The sequence below is a fragment of the Gracilinanus agilis genome, chromosome 5 (genome assembly GCF_016433145.1).
Source record: "Gracilinanus agilis isolate LMUSP501 chromosome 5, AgileGrace, whole genome shotgun sequence".
Classification (NCBI taxonomy): domain Eukaryota; kingdom Metazoa; phylum Chordata; class Mammalia; order Didelphimorphia; family Didelphidae; genus Gracilinanus; species Gracilinanus agilis.
Genome location: NC_058134.1, coordinates 180,370,633 through 180,395,078, shown reverse-complemented (window position 1 = coordinate 180,395,078; position 24,446 = coordinate 180,370,633). Strand labels below are relative to the sequence as shown.

The 24,446-nt window shown below is 37.7% G+C and overlaps 1 protein-coding gene across 2 annotated transcripts in view; it reads right to left on the bottom strand.

Moving 5' to 3' along the window:
- Nucleotides 1–24,446, bottom strand: part of PRKCQ (protein kinase C theta) — a 135,279-nt gene that overhangs the window by 96,741 nt on the left and 14,092 nt on the right. For both annotated transcript variants that reach the window (XM_044678354.1, XM_044678355.1), the window contains exons 3-9: nt 23,966–24,026; nt 13,436–13,598; nt 11,460–11,491; nt 11,275–11,360; nt 9,299–9,428; nt 2,827–2,936; nt 916–1,039 (exon numbers count right to left, since the gene is read on the bottom strand). In XM_044678354.1, coding sequence (XP_044534289.1) covers nt 916–1,039; nt 2,827–2,936; nt 9,299–9,428; nt 11,275–11,360; nt 11,460–11,491; nt 13,436–13,598; nt 23,966–24,026 — 706 coding nt within the window. The remainder of the gene's footprint in view (nt 1–915; nt 1,040–2,826; nt 2,937–9,298; nt 9,429–11,274; nt 11,361–11,459; nt 11,492–13,435; nt 13,599–23,965; nt 24,027–24,446) is intronic.

Here is a 24,446-nt window from a genome sequence, read left to right as displayed (position 1 = left end):
TATATATATATGTATAAACCAACTGGGGAGAACTGAGGAGGAACTCAGTTCTCCCCAGTTGGTTTTTAGAAGATTTCAGAGCTCTTTTTCTGGCTGTTCCCAATAAACCACTGCTAAGCAAAATTTTGCATCTTGTCTACTTCCAGCCCATTGCTACCAGGGAAGCCCCTTGCTCTTCTCAGTGATGGGAAGGAGGGCTCTTCTTTCATTCCTTTCCAATCGTCTGTGTCTACTCTAATTATAGTAGGAGCCACAAAAGATGGCATGATACTTTTGGTGGTTTTGAGTTGATATATCATTTTTTCCAAACCCATCATTTTATAAAAGAGGAAACTGGGGTCCAAGGATGTTAAGTAATTCATCTGAGGTTAAGCAATACTTTACATTTTTATGATGATTTCCATTGCATCTTATAAGAAGGGATCTTCAGGACACTGCTAGGAGCGATAATGATTCTATTTTACAGATGAAGAAACTGGTCTTAGTCATTGATCTTACGAGTAAGGAAAAGATCCAGGACAAGAATCTCACCTTTTGCCTCCTAGTTTGGTGATCCTTCCATGATAATATTCTGCATTGCATAAAGAATAGAGTGACTAGAAGATGGCCCTAGAACTTTAAAGGCATGAGGCCAGTGCTAATCATTAACCTTCATCAGACTGAGAGCAGTTAGATGATGTCATGAGTAGTCTACTGGGGTTGGAGTCAAGAACACTTGAGTTCAAGTCCTGTCTCAGATACTTACTGGTTGTGTGATCCTGGGCAAGTCAGTGGAATATGGGAATAATAATAGTAACCTCTCTTACATCAAATGAGATAATATGTGTCAAGTTCTTTGCAAGCCTTAAAGTGCTTTGTAAATGCTAGTGAGTATCATTGTCATCATCATCCATCATCATCTGCCATTAAAGCTACCTTTTTTCCCAGTTGTAGTCATTGGTAAATATGGAATTGTTGCTCCTTGCTTGAAATGGATAGGAAGGCCAATTTCAACCGGACCTTCTCTGAAGATCTGTTCTGTGTCACGTAAACATCGAGCCTGAGTTACAAATAAAGAAGAAGTCATTCTCTCTTCCATTAAACTGGGTCAATTCAGCAATTAAGCACTAGCCATGGTTCCATAGCCCGTTCCCATATTTGGGACCCCCTAGATTGATTAGTAAACTGGAAATCTTGCCTAGAAGTTGTATCTTTCCTTTTATTGAGAAGATAAGGAATAACGTCTAAAAAGGCAACTTTCCTAGTATCGTTTCCAAAAATACACGGAGAAGCCATTATTATCTCTCCCAACACTTCTTGTCAAATCCTAAGGCTTGGGGAAATCTACTCCTATGCTTAATTCACAAGTTGAAGATATTTGTTTTCCTCAAACTTTTCTACTAATTAAATGGCCCTTTCACATAAATCCTACAATAAATGAGAGAAAAGAAAATAAAAAAATGTAAAAGACCAAAGATGCTTTTTTGAATTATATGCGATTTGATATGTCATTAATCACTGAAAATAAGAAAACATCACACTGGAGAACACAGCCTGTGAGGAAGGACTGTAGCACATAGAGGAGGAAGATAGCAAAATTCCACAAAGGCCCAGAAAGTAAAGAGCAGTGAGGCCCGGACCAACACCTACAGTTCTGGGATGTCCCTAGATGTGAACCGAGTCCCTAAGTAAGTGGCTTTTCTCAAGTCAGGAAGCTTTAGAGTACTGCTGAAAAGACAGCAAACACCACTAATGGATGGGCTCCATCCTGTGACAATTCATGAGCTGAAGTTGTCACCAAAGGGCTTGAAAGAAAAGAGCCTCCAGACAATTTCAGTGCCTGTTATGTGGTCATTCTGAGAACACCAAGGGTATAGAACAGCAAAATCTGAAGTGTTTCAAATTGCTTGGAAGTGAAACAGAGATTCTAGGACCATTTAAAGGGAGAAAAGGTGCCTATTGAATGGAAAAATAAACAAAAACCCTATTACAAAACACGACCTACTTCAGATATATGGTATCTGGGTGTGTATTAAACTAACAAATATTATGCAATTTCCTCCAATAAAGTTTTACTCAGTTTATCATAACAAGCATCCTGAGTTCTTAATGATAACAGCAGCAAAGTAAAAGCCATGTCAGGACCAAGGCCAAGTTGAAAGACTTCCGAGTATATACTTAGACCGTGTCTGTTGTCCCAAAACAATCTCAAGTTCAGAGAGCCTCACCAACACGTGCCTTTTTTTGGCCAGAGAAAGTCACGGAGATTATCTTCATGATATCATATTTCCCATCTCTGTGCCTTTCCCTAGACCACTGCCCATGCTTGGCATATTCTTTTTTCCTTACCTCTGCCTCTTCAAACTAATAGCACCTTTTAAAGCTCAGTTCAAATGCTACCTCCTCCCAAAGCCCTTTCCCAACTGGGCTCTCTCCATTTTTGCTGGGGTATTTTATTCCCCTTTCCAATGGAGCATCTACTCCTTGAGGGCAATAAATGTTTTGTTCTGACTCCTGACCCACACTACAGATGCATCTAATTAAATGACTGATAACAGGACACAGAGGTGAAGATCCATTTTGGTAAAACAATTGCCCACCCAAATGCAATCGCAAATTTTTAAGTCCTGAAAAAAATATACTCAAGTGCTTTTTTTTTTTTTTCTCTTTGAGATAGGCCTCCCAAAGGAGACTACAGGGATCTTTGGAAGAGAATTCTGTACTTCTTTTCTGTGACCCAAGGGTACTTAGCATGATGGTGGGCACAAGGCAGGTAGGTATTCATCAAGGACTTCTCCAGTTTGATTTCTAGAGTGGATTCATTGGCTGTAAAGAGCCTTCCCTTACCTGTTGGGTGCTTTCGATCATTGCCAGGGCTTCTGCCATGAGTTTCTGGTTTACCCCACAAAGGTTGGCCACTTTTGTTTGGCATCGGTGGTGAACGTTCATGCCACATGCTGAAAGGAAGAAAGAGATTGGTGAGAGGGGCAATACTCCCCTAAAATACTAGCTAATATATTTCTAGCATGTGAATTATATATATTTTTAATCTCTCCATCCATCAATTTGGAAGGACTCACATCCAAAATGGAGTTGAGGTGGTTAAATTGTGGTTGTTTTTATCTGATTAGGCTCAGAAACAAATAACAAACACAAAAACCTTTTAAATACTGGCAGTAGTTAGTATATCCAGTTTTGGCTGCATAGGAATAGTCCTTGTAGCACTATTCCAGATAGTTTTGATTCAGTGAAGATGGTTTTGAATTTCAAAGGAAAAATGACAATGTTGGCAACTCCCTGTCCATCCTGTAATCTTCCCTCTCTCCCTTTAAAAAAAAAATTCTTTATAGCTAGTTATGTGAAATGCTGAATGTTGAACATGTTGCAGTTACTAATACAAATGGTGTGTATTGGAAAGATTTAAGCATTATAAATGTCATGTTTACCTCTTTTATTATTTAGGAACTTGACATGTTTCATATCTATATGAAGTCTAAGGAATATTAATAATACTTTTTGAGGCTATAAAATCAGAAGATGTGAAACACTTGATTTAAAAATTATTGGGTCCTTTTTATTTTTCCTTAAAAGAAACCTTTAAAGTGTCAGCATGTGATTATAAAATAATTTACACAAAGCAAATGGTGTAAGATTCAGTGATTTTGGTTTATATGATTACATATATGGTGAAATTTGTTAAAGATTGAAATGTGATCAGTGTTCCCAATGACATGGCAAATGCTAATATTTTTTATAGTCTCTGAACTTTCCTTGTAAACATACTGCATAAAAGCTAAAAAAAAAAAAACACTTTTAGTCAACTTTGCACCTAATTACATAAAATTAACCAGACCACACCTTTTTCTTTCTTTCTTTTTTTTTTTTAGAAGACTTTGAACTATGGAAAGAGTTTTGCTTTATGGGGTGCTAAATTTTGAAGTCAAAGGACAGAGGTTCAAATTCTGCCTCTTAAAAGTTCTGAAACTGGAGTTGAGATCAGGGTTTGAATCTTGGCTCTGGTTCTCCCTTTGTAACTCTCAATCTCCTATTCTATTAGTTTCCTCTTATTTAAAATAAGAGGATTTGACTAGATGATCCATGAGGTCCTTTCTAGTTCTAAAGCTAAAAATCTTTTAGCCTATTTAGGTAAAATGAATGCTGAATAAACCAATTTTAACCCTCTGTGTTGTTCAATCATTTTTCACTGGTGTCTGATTGTAATCTCATTTGGAGTTTTATTGTCAAGGATACTGGGGTTGTTTACCATTGCCTTCTCTAGCTCAGTTTGCAGATGAGAAGACTGAGACAAACAGAGTTAAGTGTCTTTGCCCAGGGTCACACAGCTAATGTCTGGGAGGCCTGGCACTATCTACTGTGCCAACTAGTTGCCTTTAATCTTTTTAGCATAGTTTTTTGAAAAAAAAAATTCCTTTCCCCAATTAGATTGGTACTGGATAATTTATAAGGATAAAGTCATAAAGGAATGAGACATCTTTGGAATTATTTCATTGCCCTGAAAGGCACAGAAATGAATAAAGGAAATATAAATCTATAGGCATATTTGGAGCCCCTTAAGTCTCTGTTGAGAAATTATCAAGTAAAATATCAGTATAAGTTATTTAATATCCCCCAAATACAAAATATACTGTTAAAAGCCCCCCCAATTTTTTTTCACACACTAGCATGATAGAGTTCTAATGTTTTGTCCCCTTTAAAAGAGTATTCACAACTATTTTCAATATTAACCATGCTTTAGTTGGTGGTAAAAACTTAATCATTAATGATTATAACTGAATTATGCTCAGTTTCTTTTTTTTTCTAAACTGCAGTTAAGTATTCTGTTACCTCTTCTGTTAATCCACACAATTTATATTTTAAATATTCATCAATTTCACTTAGATCACTAGATTTGTTAGTAAATAATTTGGAAAAACAACTCTTAAGAACTGTTTTAATTTCTTCCTCATGACTGTGAATTTGCCCTTTTAATTTCTGATAGTGGTAATTTGGTTTTCTTCTTTCTTTTTGATCAAATTAACCAAGGGTTTGTCAATTTTTCCCCCCCAAAATAAGCTCTCCTTGTCTAGTGGTAAAGACTTTTTGAGATGTATATTATTTCTTTAGATGAACAATCATGTATACCAATTCTTATCATAATACATATTCTCCTAAAAATACATATAGATACTCCTGTAGTTCCCAAAAACCTAATCCCTCATCTAAAACACACACACACAAATAATAAAAAGATAAAGGATTGTTTGGTTCAGCAGTGATATTGTTACTATTGACTGGTTCTTTCTGGAGCTTCCATTTTGAGAAGGTCACTTGGGTTAGCTTCATCTCATTCCACTCCAGGCTCCACTCCTGACTCTACCAGACTTTCTCTGCAAATGCTCAAGAAACCTCTTCATCTTGGAATCTCATTTAACCCATGGAATTTACATACTCAAAGTACTCTCCTGCCCTGTGGAATGGATTTCTCCCAAGCTCCATTTCTAGGAGGACACCTAGGACAGTCATGTCTTCATTTCCCTCTGGGCTGCACTCCTGACTTTCCTAGACTTCCTCTCTGTGCCAGATGTTTTTAACTTTTCTCCACTCCCTTTTCAGCTTCCTTTTATATGCTGTCTTCCTTCATTAGACATAAGTTCCTTGAGGGCAGAGATTCTTTATTTCTGCTTTTATTTGAATTACCATCACTTTAGAATAGTGCCCAGCACATAGTAAGTGCATAATAAGTATATGTTGAATTGATTTGATTAAAGATTTAGAGCTGAAAAGAACCTTAGAGATCTAGAACTCCATCATTTTACAGAGGGAGAGACTGTGGTGCAGAGAGATGAAGCATCTTGTCCAAAGTCAAACAATTATTATGTGGTAGTACCAGGATTTGAACCTAAGTCCTATGACACTAAATTCAGGACTCAAGAATGGACTCCATTCTTGTCACCAGTTGTGAAAGTCTGGTTCAGTCCATAATGATTGATCAACAATAGTTAAGAGTTGGCACAATTCACTTCTAGATTTTTAGGTCATGGAAGGAAACCCTAAAAGAATTTCAAATTGTTGTACTTGACAACAAAAGGCATGGAGATATTGCTTTATTCTTCAACTTGGCATAGGGGATAGTGTAGAGGACTAGAGATCAAGTACACCAGGGGTGACTTCTCCTTTCTGAGATTTGATGTTGTTCATTTGTTTCAGCCATGCCTGACTCTTTAATGACCCCATTTGGGGTTTTCTTGGCAAAGATACTGGAATGGTTTACCATTTCCTCCTCTGGCTCATTTTACAGATGAGGAAACCAAGGCAAGTAAGGTTAATTGAATTGCCTAGGGTCACACAGCTAATTATTGTCTGAGGAATTGAACTTGGGTCATCCTAAATTCAGGCCTGGCCCTCTATGCATTGCATCACCTAGCTGAGGCTTAATAGCTATATGACAATGACTAAGTCACTTAACCTCCAGGAATCTTAGTTTCCTCATCTCTAAAATATGTGTAGTAAGACTAGAAATACCTACTTCACAAGACTGTTATGAGGCTCAAATGAGATAATGTATGTAAAGTCCTTTGCAAATTTTAAGGAGCTACAGAAAAATCAGAGATCAATAACCTAGAAATTAGGAACCTGAGCTTCTGCCATTGTTAGGTGTACTTTTGCATAAACTTAGGCAAGCCATTTTTCCTCTGAAGACCTCATTTTCCTCACCCCTAAAATGAAGGAGGTTTGACAAATGATTTCTAAGATCTTTTCTTGATTGAGTTTTTATAATTCTGTGTGATTTCTAATTCTTTTCTGAAGTCTGAGATTGATGTTATTTATGCACTGTATGTCCTACTCTGAAACCTCATCTTTAAGGCTCGAGTGGTTCTTCTTGAACAAGGGTGTCTACTTTTATTAGAAGAATAGAGTGGCAAAATTAACCCTACATAGTCTCATAGATAAAATTCTCTCTCTTTTTTATAAAGATACCTCATTACTACAATAAGAAAAATTCTTTATATAACAAAAGAGCTTTCCAAGGACCACATGATAAACTACTCATTAAAAAAATGTTAAACTAATCTTTTTCAGTTATCAAGAATTTATTTTTTTTCTTCCTACCATTTTCCATCCCCTCACCAGAGAGAAAAAAGAGAAAACCCTTGCAACTGATCAAGCAAAACAAGTTCTCATATCGACTCTGCCCCCAAATGTGTCTCATTCTGCACATTTAGCTCATTTCTTCTCTGTTAGGAGGAAGGGGCAACATTCCTCATCTTTGATCCTCTATTAGGGTTAACCCCTGCATTGATCAGAATTTTAAGTCTTTCAAAATTTCACTTTCTCGATGGAAAACCTATTCATTTTAAGTAATATTTAATACAACAAAATCATAATTAAACAATGACAAAAAATATAAACAACCCCTATGGGGCTTGTATGTAATGGAATTGGATCTGCCCTTCTGTGGGCTTCAAGTTTTTCAATGTCTTGTCTAAGAGAGCATTTGGAAAATTGTGCATTTGTCATGTATCCCATTCAAATGCACACTATAAATACATATGTATGTGTTTGCATAAAGCCAAGCAATGCCTCTCCCCTATATTATATTTTTACCAGCTCAATATGTTTTAACAAAACAAAACAAAAAAACCCAAACCAAAACAAAGAAAAACTTTGTCTATTCTTTTCTTAGGCAGTACACAATCAAGAAAATGAAATCAAATATCTTTGTAAAATCATCTTTCACAAAATGAAGAAACTGCTGTTGATAGTGGTTTACCCCTCTTGGATTCTGCAGTCAGCAAGACTTACGCTTGAGTCGTCTATGAAGGTTATGGCTTGTGTGGCGCCATCTAAACTCTCTAGCCTATGCTCTGTGGCCCAATGACCACAGCAGGAGAGTCAGCAGGGATCAGGGCCACTGATGAACATTTCTCCACACTCTTTATAGCAGTGGACAGATCCACGCCTGCATCTGGCTAGAATACTGTTATAAAGGCAATCATATCCACCATAATGACGTCTTGGGGCTTTGCTACTAACCCAGCAGATGGTGTCTGGGTTTGTGCTTGCGTATAAAATCCCTCTTTGGGATTATTTTCATGGAAAATGTAGATAAAAAGGAAGAGCAGAATAGGTAGAAATAGAGGCAGTATATGAAAATATGGGGGTGATTATAGGTTAAGACAGGAAGAAAAGGAAGCAGAGAAAAAAGGGAGAAAAAGATGACACGAAGAGGATTTAGTATAACTGGTGAATCGTATAAGGGCATAGGGAGGTGAAGCAAACTGAATATATTGTGGGGGAGGAGAGAAATAAGACTATAGTAGGAAAGGATTCCAGGAGTAAAAGGAAAAGGTGGGGGAGAGGGAAAGAAAAGGGGGAAAGGGGGAGGGGAAATTAAAGGGGAGGAAATAGTTTGAAAGAGGGGTGGTGGAGAAGGGGAGGAAGGTGGGGGGCAGGGAGGAAAGAAAATGGAACTGAAAAGAAAGAATGTTGTCAAAAAAGAACAGAAGTTGGTGATGTGATCTGTGAAACAATATGAAGGAATTCTTCTGGAAGTTCTGAGCTCTTAGAGGAGGGTGCTTGCTCTCCAAGACCTAGAGCAGAATGGATCTTGAGATGGGGAGGAAGACTTAGGTTAGAAGTCTGGCAAATGATACGTATTTATTGTGGAGTTCTCTGATTTTGTAAAGGAAGAAAGATGCTCCTAAGACTCACTAGTTCTGCTCTTTTGTGAGTATTTTGATTAAAGAGACTTTAAGATATATATATTTCTTTTTTTCTCATAGTGAAATAGAAATAAATGAATGTTGGTAACATTCCATTTACTCCAAAGGAAATATATTCTGTACTTCTTATCCATATCAGCAGCTAGGCCCTTAGCTCATACCTTCTAGAGATGTTATGAAGGAAAGAAATTTGGCTAATGACTGGATATGGGGGGATGAAAGAAGTAGAAAGAGTCAGGGATGAATGAAAGATGTCTTCCATCTCTTCCCAAAGCTTGAGGATAGCAGGGAGCAATTGGATATTCACTGATTATTGAGTTTTTTTTGCTTCTTGTACTATCCCAATACAAGAGGGGTTGGGGATGGGGTCTGAGGTGAACAGAGAACACCAAAGGCAGTTACTGCCCTGGAAGATATCTATGTTCAGGTACAAAGCATTATAAGTATTTGGTTTCTTGGTTTTCGTTCCCCCTTCTTCTATTTCTCATCCCATAAGCTGTGCTCCTCCCAACCCTTCCTCTCCTGAAATGAATTTCCCTTCCCTGCTCCCTCTGTGTTCCATAGATATATATCCCTTTATTTGGGGTAATACTCACCATCACACTTTAACCCTTGTTTTGCCAGTCCCCAGAGTAGGGTTCCACAGTGCTCACAGAAAGTTGGGCTCTTGTAATTGTAGACTTTAAATCTATGGGGCATATCAATTTTAAATCTCTCCTTGTGGAACTAGAATGAAGCAAACACATTGGGGTCACTGAAATGCCCAACTTTTCAGAGGGCTAGCAAAGTACAAAGTAGCAAAGTAGCAAAGAATGACTAGATTTCCACTTAGTATTTGCATCATGTTGTATTTGCTAAGAGCATAGCAGTTTTCTCACTATTTTCCAGTGACCTTCTATGAATGGTGGATCCTGTCAAACCTCTTTGTTAAATGGTTAACCAAAAAAACAAATGGGTGGTACATGATGTGGAGAAAGTTGCATATTAAGTCCCTAGCAGAGATAAGGTTTGTTGTTCAAAAAGGAGGGACAAGAGCTGTGTAGAATACTGATAACTAAATGCCTTCTACTCATTTCTAACTAGGGTCTGCAATTCTCACTATGGTTTTCATTGTATAGGTGTTGGTTGCCTCTATAAGTCTTTCTTTCCTGGGGTCTAGATTACTCTTCCTCTTCATCTGTGCCTCCTGGCTTCCTTGAAGTTCCATTAAAATCCCAGCTTCTACAGGAAATCTTCCTTTGATCCATCTTAATTCTAGTGACTTCCCTCCATTACTCGTTTCCTGTTTGTTACCTAAATTGTTGGTAGTTATTTCCATGTCTTCTTCCCCCATTAGATTGTGAGCTCCTTGAGAACAAGAGCCATTGTTAACCTTTCTTTGTATTCCTAGCACTTACCACTATGCCTAGTTTATTGTAGGCACTTAATAAATATTTGTGGACTGACTGGTTCCAGAAATGGGGCCTCAAAGAGGTCCTGAAATTAACCACAGAAGTGTCTTTTTGGGGGCACAGAGAGGAGTGAAATACTACTAATGGTTTATTAGGAGAAGAATAGAGCACCATCTTACACTCTTATGTTGTTGTTTTTTTTTTCCAGTCATGCCCAAATCATTGGAACCTTATTTTATTTTTCTTGGCAGAGGTTTTAGAGTGGCTTGTCATTTCCTTCTCCAGCTCATTTTACAGATGAAGAAACTGAGGCAAATAGCACTAAATGACTTGCCCAGGGTTTTTTTTAACAAGGGTCTGAAACCAGATTCAAACTCAGGAAGATTCATCATCTTGATCTCAGGCCTGCTAATGGGTCTGTCTGGCTGATTCTTTTCCTACTCCAATCCATTTTTTATTTAGCCGCTAAAGTGATTTTCCTAAAACTCAGGTGAGATTTTGTCACTCCCTCACTCAATAAACTCCAGGGTCTCTCTATTGTCTCTAGGATCAGATACAAAATTCAAAACTCTTCATAACCCGCTCCTAATCTTTTCAGTCTTCTCACACCTTATTCTCTGACATAGAGCCAGCGAAAGTGTTCTCTTGGGGGTTCCATGAACAAATCTGGGCATTTTCTCTGGATGTCCTCCACGTCTGGAATGCTCTCCCTCCTCAACTTCCTTTAAATCCCCTCAAAATCCCATCTTGTACAAAAAGTCTTCCCCAATCCTTTTAAATTCGACTGCCTTCCTTTTATTCATAATTTCCTCTTTATCTGGAATATTGGCTTGCTTTGCATATACTTGTTTGCTCAATCATCTCCCTTCCTTGAGGGCTTCCTTTCATGTCTTTTTGCATCACTAGGACCAGGCACATAGTAAGTAGGTCCTTAAGAAACATTTACCAATTGATAGATGGACTAAATGCTATTGATTTATTATTATTATCCCTTGATCTTTTTAATAACAAGTTTTACTAGCTTCACCTTTAGTGGAAGAAAACTGAGGTTTAAATTTAACCACGTCGCCCAGGATCTCACAATGAACAAGGGGCAGAGTTGGGATCCCAGCTTGGGGCTTCTGACTCTAAATCCCTTAATTAGTCACCAACCCACAGTGGCTAGCAATCAAAATACACACCATTGTCTCTCTGCTGTTCACGGCTGATCCTGTACACTTGGCTATAACTTTATCGATGCATTTCTTGTGAATTGCTGCATTACATTCTGAGGAGAGGAAAACATGACTTTATAAGTAAGCATCAAGAGGTCAGACACAAACCCAAAAGAGAGAGGAGAGTTAAGACGTAAAACTTCCTTACTTACGTCGGCACTGGTACCCTTGCTTGTTAAGGCCCCTGCAATAAAACACAAAATGCTTTATAATGGATGCCAAGGAAACCACCAGTGCCAAAGCTGATTTATCTATTTCACAGCTGTATCAGTTCATGTTTCCACCCCCCTCCTCTTTTGGTTTGTTTCTAGTAAACTTCTTTTCAAATTGTTTCCTAAATGCAGATTGCTTTTTATCAGGTATATGACTTGATTGGTGAGCAACCATGATGTGGCATTCAGGGAAGGGGTTTAGTTTACATTTGAGGGATTAAATAAGTGAAGAATTTCGTGGTTGTAGGGAGTGTATTTTGCTCTATTTATTGTCCAGTACAACTATGTAGAAATTGAAAGGTCTCAATGAATTAGAAGCAAGAAAACAGAAAGAGATCTGAGGAATATTTCCAGATGGTTGTTGAGTTGTCTTCAGTTGTATCTGACTCTTTGGGACCCGGGTTGGGGGAAGAGATACTGGAAGGGTTTGCCATTTTCCTCTGCCTCATTGTACGTGGGAGGAAACAGAGGCAAACAGGGGGAACTGACTGGTCCAGAGTCACACAGCGAGTTAAGTATTGTGTCTAAGGCTGGATTTGAACTAACAAAGATGAATTCTTCCTGACCCAAGCCCAACACTCCATCATCGTGCCACCAGACTACCATGCCAAATCGGCAACTTCCAGGCAAATATGCTATGTTACCAAAGATACTTCAATAAATCTGAGAGGGTATCTATGAAATGAGTTATATTTACTTCATGAGTAGCACCTTCAAAGGTACCTAGATTGATTTAGTACCCTGGAAATGTCTGTTCTTAAAAGGGAAGGGAGAGTATCATCAAGGGAACAGATCAAGGATCAGAATATAGAAGATAGAATACCAGAATATAGAAGAATATAGAATATAGAAGATTTTTGACTGAGAGTCAAAAAAGACTTGATTTCAAATCCTGCTTCTGACTTAAGCTAGCTTTGTGATGAAGATGTCACTTCATCTTTCAGAGTTCCAGGAAACTCCCAAAGATCTTAGTTTCAGATGAATTTTTGATGTATATCAGTAGAGGGAATTTCTTGATTTGAAGCTTTCTATATTGATGAAATACCTTCCCTTCCCCACTTCCAAAAATGATTTGGGAGGTTTGAGATATTCATTAATTGCAGAAAGCATTATGTAGTAGCACAAATAGCACTGGCTTATGAATCAGAAGTCTGACCCAAATTCAAATGTTTGCCCTGGCTTTTACTGTGCCCAGGTGGTCTTGAGTAAATCAGTTAATCTCTGTTGGCCTCAGTTTACCCAAATATAAAAATGAGGTCCTATCCATTTCTAAATCTATGATTCTTGGGATTAGATGGAAACTGACCAATGGCTATTGCTTTCCTGAGCCCATTCAACCTTTGGGTTGTACCTATTAACTTAGTTCTTTGCATTGGTATATCATTAGTGACCTTTGTGCCACAAAGGAGAAGAACATATTATTTTACACATAATGGTACAGAGACTCAAAGATATAGGAGTTATTTCTAGTTTCTTTTCTGCCATAATTTTTCTTATTAGGTCAACAAGGTGCAAACCAATATCTGTTTGAGAGTTGTAAGGGTACTTGAGCCTTTCAAACATTTTTATCTATTAATTTCAGTGGGGAAAAGCTGATAATACAAATGTCTGCTTCATTAAATCTTAGATTTTCAATGAAAAATATACTTGTAACTGAGATACCTACCCCTTTCCACATACCTCCACATCTTTAATAATCCTTAAAACTCATAAACATTTTTTCTAAGTTAAACCTAGCCTAAGTCTTTTGCAAAGCAATATCACCAAATAGGCTTGATTATGTTTTCTATATTCCATTCTGCTTCACTGGAAGCAGTTGGAAATCTCCTAAGATACAAATGAAAGAGATGTAGTTAAAATAATGTAATAAGATGCCTAAATTGGAGGTTGAATGTGAAACATCAAAGTTGTTTTACCAGACAAACTCATGGCAAACGGAACAGAAAGTGGGTTGGGGAAAAAAGGTGGCAGTGAACTCATGACACTTGACATGGTGGACTTTGGCTTGCTTTATAGCTCCTCGGCGATGATGCAACGTAAAGAATCCTTCTGTATCAAATTTACTCGGGACTTTAGGATCTGCAGAAAGAAAAAAAAGATAAAAAAGGAAGGTTCAATGATGTGATGGAACAAAACACATCAAAACCGGGAGGGGAAGTATCTTTTGGAACACGGGCAGATTAGGGTAAGCACTGATTGTCCCAAATGATGATTTTTCAATCACAAACTCTGCTAGTGATTCATCCCTTTTCCATTATCTTATGATACAGATTTTCTTGGCTAGAACTCAGAACCAAGACCTAGACTTCAGTGGTGAACTGACCATTTTTTAGAGATTATTTTTTCCCCCTAAAGCCCAAATTTTCCATAGCATTTGTTAGCCCTTTTTCTTTACTGCCTAGGATGATTCAGCCAGTGGGGACAGGAAGTCACAGATAATGTTCAGTTACCAATTCTAGAGAAAAACGTCATGACCAGCAACAGAGGAATAACATTTTCCTAGGTTTAGAACAATTTAGGGACAATAGTATTAAACTAAGACACTCAAATACTTAAGACATCATAAAAGTAATTTTTTTAACTTATCAGTTCTAGTAAAAAAGGTTTAATGACAAATAATCACACATGTACATACACATAAAAATGTATTATTAAAAAATTAAATCCGAAACTAAGACCATTGTTGTGCAGTGGAGAAAATCCTGGGACTTAGAATTCATAAAATCCAGCTCTGACACTCACTGGCTGGGTGATGATAAAATAATAAAATAAAATCAGTCACATTTGTTCCCTAGTCTCAGTTTCCACAAGTGTAAAATGAGAACAGTAATATTTGCACTCCCCACCTCTTAGGAATTCAGTGGAGAAAATGATTAGCTTTGTGAATCCTAAAGAGGTATAGAAGTGTGAGCAATTATTAAATAAGTAAGGCTGTGATAGATAAATAGCATAATGTGATTTCGAGGAATTGCTGATAAGGAATGACAAGTAGCAAGAATAAGATAATAACTCATTTAGATGGTTATAAATCATCAATATTTATAGAACTGGAAGGGATGTTGGAAATATTCTGATCCAAATCTGTCATTGTCACAGATGAGGGGCCCACAAAAGAGACTAAATGTAAGTGGCCTGATAGCTTTTCACCAATTTGGTAAATAAATATTTGCATTAAGTTGCTTCCACTAGAGTTAAGAATAAGTTTTGTTTGATCAGTCTTTTATGCTCTCTGGCAAATGTCCCAGAAAACAGTGCTATCCATGGACCTTAGAAGTTTCCTATGTGGAAAGTTTAGTTATTCCAGGGCAGACATAAATGTCCATATCTGCCCTGGACTGCTCTGGTTTCTCAGGTAAAGCTTGTGGTTTTTTTTTTTTTTTGTTTGTTTGTTTCTTTTTTTAAACCCTTAACTTCTGTGTATTGGCTCCTAGGTGGAAGAGTGATAAGGGTGGGCAATGGGGGTCAAGTGACTTGCCCAGGGTCACACAGCTGGGAAGTGTCTGAGGCCGGACTTGAACCTAGGACCTCCCGTCTCTAGGCCTGGCTCTCAATCCACTGAGCTACCCAGCTGCCCTTGTGGTTTTAATATAGAAAAGGGAGAGAGTGATGGTGGTGGGAACATGTATATGTGTATGTATTATGAGGTGAGGAAATCTTCCAACCTTCTTCATTCTAGTGCCTTCCTTCTGTTGATTATTTCTCTATTCTGTACATAGCTTGTTTGCACAAAGTTGTTTGCATGTTGTCTCCCCCATTGATTGTGAGTTTCTTGAAGGCAGGGGTTGTCTTTTGTCTTTCTTTGTATCCCCAGGGCTTAGCACAGTGCCTAATATAGAGTAGCTGCTTAGTAAATGCTGACTGACTGAACATAATCTCCAACCGGAACAAATCCCCTGAGTCTAGCAAGAACTTGGACATTCATACTTGGGTTGGGGCTGGAAATGAACTAGAATTTGTGGGTGTGGGGTCAAGTTAAATGTCACTGGGGCATTTGCTTAATTGTGGTATAATTATGCTGCCACAGTTATAGTTTGTGTTGGGCTGGTGAAAAATAGAGAGATCTAAGATTTAGGTCCACTCTTCTTTTTGGATAGAAATAAATAGAATTGATATAGATGTGACCTCAGAAGTGTGACTCGAAATAACTCACTCTAAGTAAGCATCCTGACTATACTTCTTTAAAAAATCATTTGCTACTATTGTTAAATAGTTCTTATATGTCCTCAAAATGTTTTCCTTTTTCTTTACATCCTTCTTCTTTCCTGATATGGCTAATACTAAATGGCAACTTTCCTGTATTTTTCAGAATTCTATCCATTAGTTATGATGATGCTCATGAACTTCAGCCACAGCTTCAACTTTGACATGGATAACTACAAAATGAATCTCAATAGCCTGTGCTTTAGTGAACCAGGTAGTCAACTGATAATTACTGACTGTCTACCACGTAGATGCAAAGCACTGTGGTTGCTCTGGTGGAAGATACAAGGAAGGTTCCTGCCCATAAGGATCTTGCCATCTCATTAAAAAGATGAAGTGTATCTCTAAAGATAACTAACAATATAGGCAGTAGGTAAGAAGATATAGAATTGGGATTTGCTTCCATTTAGGGAATGGGGGCAGGAAGTGGAGCTAATCGAGGAGAGAGAAGAAACAAAAGTAAGATGATAACTTGAGTATTATGTCATAGAAGCCAAGATTAAGAGAGGATTTAAAGAAAAAGGTATAGAAGTGAAGGAAGTTGAGGACAGAAAAGACAAGTGGATATAGATATTAGAAGATCATTGGTGGTTTTGGAGAAATGAGTCAAAATAAAATAGTAGATGTAGAAGCTTGATAACTGAGTATTAAAAAAGTGAATGGTGGTAAAAGCATAGGATATATTTTGGAGAATTTGACAGGAGATATAGAGTGTTAAATACAAATGTAGAGATTCAAAATAAATATTTTCCCCCTAGGATAAAGGATACTTAAGCATATTTATATATCTATAAAGAGAAGGAGGGCAGCTAGTGGCATAGTGGATAGAGTGTTGGCCTGGAGTTAGGAAATCTCATCTTTCTGAGTTCAAATCTAGCTTTAGACACTTACTAGCTGTGTGACCCTGGGCAAGTCAATTAACCCTGTTTGCCTCAGTTTCCTCATCTGTGAAATGAGCTGGAGATGGAAATAGCAAACTACTCCAGTATCTTTGCCAAAAAATTCCGCATGGGGTTATGAAGATACAACTGAAAAAAAAAAAACAAAAAACCTCAACAATGCCAACAACAAAGAGAAGAGCCAGTGGAAAAGGAAAAACTAAAGACTTGAGAAGACAATAGAGAGGAGCTAGTGAGAATGATGGAAACAAAGGTTAGAAAAAAGTCATAAAAAAAAAAGGTCATCTGAGTCAGGAAAGGAATAGAAGTTAATAGTAATAAAAACAAAATCTGGGAGGCAGTTAGGTGGCTCAGTGGATAAAGAGCCAGTCCAGAGATAAGAAGTTGTGGGTTCGAATTTGGCTTCAGACAATTCCTAGCTGTGACCCTGGGCAAAACATAGAGATGAAGGTTACTGGGGTCTCGAAGGATAAGGAACTGTCAGGTCAAGATGCCAAATGGATCATTCATACAGATGCTAATGTTGATAAGCAAGGATGACAGCATGAGACAAGAGTAGAAAAGTTTCCATATCTGTCATAGTGGTGTAGGGGTTAAAATGAATGGTTTGACAAAATATAAGAGAATGTGGTCATTGATATTATATCTCAAGTCAAAATGACTTTTTATTTAGCAGCTTTATTTACAAAATAGAGGGAAAGAGTAAAGTAGAGAAATATGAAAGAGGGTTGAGTAAGAAGTCTAGCTTATCACACTAGATATTTGCTCCAACCTGGCTCAAATCACAGACAGGGTTTATTAACCCTCTACCAGAGGACCTTCAGCTGGAGGGCCATTTAGCCAGAGGGCCTGGTGGTGAATAACTACAAGGCCTCCTCCAAGAAACGAATCTCTCCAGAATCCAGAAAAGGAGTCAAAAGGGGAAGATCCAAGAGCAGTCTTACTAAATGCTGGAGTCCCAGATCCATGCTGAGGAAGGTCCTCCACCAGCCTCCAGAGCCTTGAAAGAGCTTGAAGACCTCATGACAGGAAGCTTTGGCCACTTTTAAAGACCCTTCTTTGCATCACTTTCTGTTCCTTCCTCCACTTTAAGGGACCAATTGTAGCTTTTAAATTTGCTTAGGACTGCTCAGGGGGCAGTCAGTTGTTTCTGGAGGTACAAACTCCTTTAGTAAGTAGTTTGTGGACTTCCCCTACTTTAGGGTTAAATAGGGGGTGTATTTGCTTTTGTTGATTAAATTTAAAAGTAGGCAAAGGTAGAGTTAATCCCATCTTCACAGTGGGTGGAAGTCACTGGCAGTGAAGATGTGGAGAGAGTGATAGGAGAAGATGCAGACTTAGAAGTAGAAGAGTTTGGGCAGCAGATCAATGGTCAAGAATGATTAGGGAAAAAGAGAAAAGCTGAGAGAGACTTCATTTTCTTCAAGATGATTGTTGTTCAGTTCTGTCTGACTCTTTGTGACCCCATTTGGGGTTTTCTTGGCAAAGATACTAGAGTGGCTTGCCATTTCCTTCTCATGTTCATTTTATAGACAAGGAAACTGAGGCAAACAGCAGTAAGTGACTTGTGCAGGGTCACACAACTAATAAGTATCTGAGGTCAGATTTGAACTCAAGAACATCTTCCTGACTTCTGGGCTTCTTACTCTATCCACTATACCACCTAGCTTCCCTGAAGTGAGAAGGGGAAAGGTCAAGCCCTCCAAAGAAAGAGCTATTATTCTCTTTGTGGCTATGTGTTGTCATTTCATTCCAAGTTCAACGTTTCAAAAACGAGATTTATCTTTTCCTGAAACTGGCTTCTCTTTCTAGCTACTCAGCTTCTGTCAGGGATATTTCTATTATCTCAAGTTAGAAACCTTGAAGTCCTCTTTGACTCTCCCTCCTCCTTTATTGCCCATGGCTAACCTGTCAGCAAGTCACATTGTTCTTTTCTTCCAACATTTTTTTCAGATTTTCATTTCTGTTGCCACCACAGAAGTCCTGGTCCTCATCACTTCACTCCTACATGATTTTAAGGGGCTTGTAGCTGATCTCCCTATCTCTAATACTTCCACTCTCTACCTTAGACAGTGATGACAGACAACTTTCTAAAACACAGTTTAATTACATCACACCTCTGCTCAAAACTCCTTAATGGTTTCCCATTGCTTTCTGAATCAAGTGCAAAATCCTCTGCCTGGCTTTCAAAGTTCACTCAAACCTGTCCTCACTATGCCAGTCAAATTTTCTTTCTTTTTGCTCCCCAAGAAGGTCCAGAGGGTTAACATTCTCATTTTATACTGCAGATCCACAACCTTTATCCCCTTTGCCTAAAAACACTTTAAAACCCATTTGAGGTAGCATTTCCTATGTCTACATCTCTAGCCCACAATGCTCTCTTTCTTCTCGAAGTTCTCTCTAGAGTTGTAGTGGATATTAGAGTTGTTTGATAATTATTTGTTTCAATTATGCTATTTTTATCCCCTTAATAAGAGTGTAAGCTACTTGAAGGCAGGGACCAGCTCTTACACTTCAACATAGCAAACATTAATTTGATTCCCTACCTAAGTGATGCAGAGGATAGAGCACTGGGTTTGAAATTAGGGAGTCATCGTCATGAGTTCAAAACCAGTTTCAGACACTTAACAGCTGTGTGGCCAGCTATGTGACTCGATGCAAGTCACTTCGCTATGGTTGCCTCAGTTGCCTCATCTGTAAAATGAGCTAGAGAAGGAAATAACAAACCATTCTAGTATCTTTGCCAAGAAAACCCCAAATGGGTTTTTAAGAACAATCTTATCTAAGGAAATAGCACCCTGAGAGCAGGGACTGTATTGCTTTTTCTATTTGTATTCCCAGTGGTTAGCACAGTTCTCCATTCATGTGTTTAATACATGCTTTTCCATCCATTCATTTACTTGAAATATTTGCTTCTCCCTTAGCACTTAAGATAAGAAGGCAATATTCTTACCTCCAGTATTTTAGTAGGGGAGGTGACATAGACATGTCATATAACTAGGATAGTAGAGTAAGACAATAATAGTTACAAGAAAAGAGTTCAAGTAAATCGCATGCACTGAGGCTGAGAAGCTAGGTTTGGGAGGCTCTTCAGTGCTGCCAGGCTAAGGGATCCATACTTAAGAATCATCAGAAAGGGTTTTAAGCAGTAGAATGACAGCTTACGCATTGGGAAAAGAATCTGATCTTATTATGAAGGCTATAGTGAAGGTAAGGCGACTTGTCAGAAGGCTCATGAATCAGTGTAGGGGGAAGGTAATAAAGACCTGAAACAGGGTACTAAGGAGGGGAGGGTGGTCAGGAGGGAATGGATTTGAGAGGTACTGTAGATGTGGAACTGGGAGCATTTGGCACCCCAGACCACTGAAATCCCACATCAACAGATGAAGATTGATGCAGAAGAATGAATCAAAAAACCATTGCAAAGGTAAGAGCGTGATGTTTGGGAGAAAGATGATTTTATGAATATGAATAAAGAAGGTAGAGAGAATTGATAAATTAGGTAAACTCAGCGTGGTTGTTTGGAGATACAGATGAAACATTTAGGTTTAGAGGCAGATGGAAATTTAGGTATGGATCTTGAGAGAGTGATCTGAGCTAGATATAAAGATTTTTAAGTCATACTTATGAAAGGAGCAGTCAAAACTGTAGGAGTAGATGAGATTGCCAGGGGAGAGGCAGTAGAGAAAAAATAAGGCCAGAACTTGGGATCTAGTCTCAGGAAATGATTATATTTCAAAGGCAGGAGGAAGGTGCTATGGGAAAAACTTGTTTGTAACTTCTCCATTGCCTAGCACAGTCCTAAATACTTCATACCAAGCCCCCTCCACTCTCCATTTTTAGCATCACATGGTATGTGTGTGTTGAAAATATGGGTGAAAAGTCACTGAATATGGCCTTGAGGATGCTGATCCTGCATTAGCATCAATAGATCAGTGACTTGTTTATTTTATCTATCTGAAAACTCTCTTCCCCAAGAGAGTTAGTTGTTTGAAATTCAGATACATTAAGTGTTTTCCTCTTAGTCATGTAGTTGTGAAAGGCAAGATTTGAATTTGTGTCTCTGATTTGGAGTCTAGCACTCTGCCAATCATACGATATTGGTTCTCTATATCTAAATAAAAAAATTAAAAAAAAAGATTTCCTTTGTAAAGATTATTGGATGACACAATTAAGGGAAAGCGTCATTTTTTGATCTTTTCACCTGCATTTTTTCCTCCATTCAAATGATAAATTCAAGTCTCACAGTAGCAGTAGGAATGTTATCCATGAAGTTGTTGCTTAAAACATCTAAACTCTTTCCTAAAATAACTTGGGTTTAAATGACTTTTCAAGTTACATAATGTTGCATTTTGAAAGAAGTGGCGAGAACAGGGTAGTTTCCCCCATATTTGTTAAAGTCTTTTAAAACTATAGATGTGTACATTATTATGTTAAGCCAGTCGTTGAAGCTCCTTTTTAGTGATGGAAGTATTCATAGGTTGTTTTTTTTCTTCTGAGTTCCCGAATCAATATAGATATCAAAGTACATGAAAAATATTAGAATTTCCTGTTATTTGTGTTAATATTAAAAGGATGGTGAGGGACCTATGAGAAGGAATGCTATCCACATTGAAAGAACTGTGGGAGTAGAAAAGCAGAAGAAAAACATGATTGATCACTTGTTTATATGGGTTTAGGATTTGGGGTTTTGGTTTTATTTTATTTTAAAGCCCTTAGCTTCTGTCTTGGAATGAATACTGTGTGTCGATTCTAAGGCAGAAGGGTGGTAAGGGTCAGGCATTGGCGGTTAAGTGACTTGCTCAGGATCACACAGCTAGGAAGTGTCTGAGGCTGGATTTGAATGGGGTTTTGGTTTTAAAAGATTACTCTATTACAAAAATAAATAATATGGAAATAGTTATTGAGTGAAAATACATGTATAATTCAGTGGAATTGCTTGCCAGCTCTGGGAAGGGGGAAGGAGAGAACATGAATCATGTAACCATGGAAAAATATATTAAAAATAAAATGATGTTTAAAAAATTAAGAGAGTGGAAAAGCATTTATTATTTCATAATTATATTGATTTATCCAACAACAATAATAATTATATGGCAATTATTATATGCCAGGCTCTTATCTTATTTGATCATTACAACAACCCTACAAAGAAGGTGCAATTATTATCTCCATTTTTCTGACAAAGAAACCAAAGCTGAAGAGGTTAAGTGACTTACCCAGGGCCACATAGCTAGTAAGTGTGTGAAACTGGATTTGAACTTGGATATTTCTGATTCTAGGCTCTGTGCTCTATCCTAGCTGGATGAATTAAATCAGAATCTAGAATATTTGAAATCTGCCCAGATTCCAATTTCTTTTTTCTTTAGGAAGAACAATTAGGGATTTTAAAATATTATGAGTTGAATTATCTAGATAGTCAGCATAAATATGCCTTTGGAAGGAAATAACCACATGCCACAGAAGAAGCAAAGTGCTATGTACAATGCATATGTAGCTTTCATGATACAAGCCTCTTCTTATACAAGTAATTTAAACTCATGACAACATTTTACACCTTAAAAATTCTTTTAAACTAGGAAATGAATATTATTGATATGGTGGCAGACACAAAATTATAGTGATGGAAAAAAAAACTTAAAATGACATAATTCTGGGGTTTACCCTTTTTTTGGGGTCATGCTCCTCTTTCATGGTCTGCTGAAGCCTATGAACCCCTCCTCAGAATGATATTTTTAAATGTATAAAATAAGATGGAGAGGAAAACAAAGGAAACAAGGGATTAGAGAAAACAAAGATATGACTCTTTTCACCATCTTAATGTAAGGACCTCCTGAATCTATTCAATAAAAATGGCTCAGGAATTTCAGCTTGAGAACTGGTCTAATGTAAGACCTTTATTGTATGGCTGGGGAACCTAGGAATAAGAATGATTTCAAGGCTACACAGCTCATTTGTGGTAGAGTAGGGCTTTTTACTGGTTCAGAGTACTTAAAAACAAACAAAAAAAACCTCTTGCCTTCCAGCTTAGAAATAATAATGGGTATTGGTTCCAAGGCAGAAGAGTGGTAAGGGCTAGGCAATTGGAGGTTAAGTGACTTTCTCAGGGTTACCCTATTAGTATGTATCTGAGACCAGATTTGAACCCTGAATCTCCTGTCTTTAGGTCTGGCTCTCAAACCACTGAGCCACCTAGCTGCCCCCCCAGAGCAGTTTCTATTACACATTAAATAGAGATTTAGAAGACATCTAGTCCAGGCCCCTCATTTGACAGATGAGGAAACTAACACACATAGTCACCTGCCCAAGGCACCCAGGTAGGAGCTGAGAGCCATGAATTAAACCCAGGTCCTTTGCCTCTGAATCCAGAATTCTTCCATGGAACCATAATATTCCCAATTATTAACATTGCTCAAATTCTTCCTGTACTTCTTAAAAATAAACTCAGATGTTATTTATATATATGAAATATAAATATAAGTATATACACATACACTTCCTATAAACACAAACTTGAACATTTCTAGGATGTGTGATTTTAGTCACATCAGTACACCTTGTCACTGGAGCAAATCCCAACCCGTCTATGTTCTTCAGGCTGTTTTTGAATGATTGTGGTTGGAAAAATGTAGCAAAGGGGACCCAATGAATAGAGCGCTGGGTCTGGAGTGGTTAGCCTGCTAGACCTAGAGGACCCAAGTTCAAATCCAGCCTCAGAGACTTATTTGCCTCAGTTTCTTCATCTGTAAAATAGGAATGACAATAAAAGCACCTCCCAAATTGTGAGGATCAAATGAAATAATTGTAAAATGCTTAGCATAGCACCTGGCCCCTTAGTAGGTGCTAGTTGCAGACAGCTATTATTATTGTTGTTCTTATTGATATAATATTACTACCTGACGTCCTACTTGTTCATGTACACATATATATAAATCCACACTACTGATAAAAGAAAGAGAAAATAATGATAAAGTAAAATAAAATATAAATTGAGCCATTCTGAATCAGAATTAGATTCCAAACTATTCCAAAAAAGTGAATTGAAAAGGATTGTTCACCTAGAGTCACAAAACTAAAGAAATGATAACATTATATATAGTCTATTATACATGTATATGTATATGTATATATATACATATATATATGTATGTAATATATATATGTGGCTCACAGAGTGAATCCATCTATTCAAGCTATGAAAACCCCTGGAGATGTCAACCACATGGAATGTTTCAGTCTTTCCATTTCTACCCCCATCCTTTTCCCCCATTATGGAAATTTAAAAGGGCACATGTGAAAAGCGATGCTCTTCTCAACCCCAAATAGTAAGAAAAAAATGTCACTTGCCACTCGTTTCCAGAAAGTATCTTGCATTCATTAGCATTCGGCCTTGAGGTTTCAGCTCTAACTGGTTGAGAGAAGGAAAGAAAGATCAGTCAGATGGGGAGCCTGGGCTAAGCATTTAAAAGTAAAAGCGGGTTATTTTAGTGACAGACTTGGTTCTTTAGAGAAGACTTCTCAATTCCCCATGTTCTTTTTATTCATTATTATCACTGTTAGTAGCAATGGCCTGAAATGCTTCTCTCTCACCAATGACACTCAGAATAACCCGAAATCTGTGGCTGCTTTTAGGAGGTCGAAATCCAAAAGGAAGGAGGATACCAGGTTTTTAAGAGAAGTTCACAGTGGTCTCCTTTGGCCTCACTCGGCCTTTCTTTCCTTTAAAATTTTTTTTTTATTTGATGAGTACTAACAGGTCAGATCCTGGTCACAATGGAAGGACTACAAGGGAACAGGTAAAAGGAATAAGGGCACAGGCTTGAGTTTT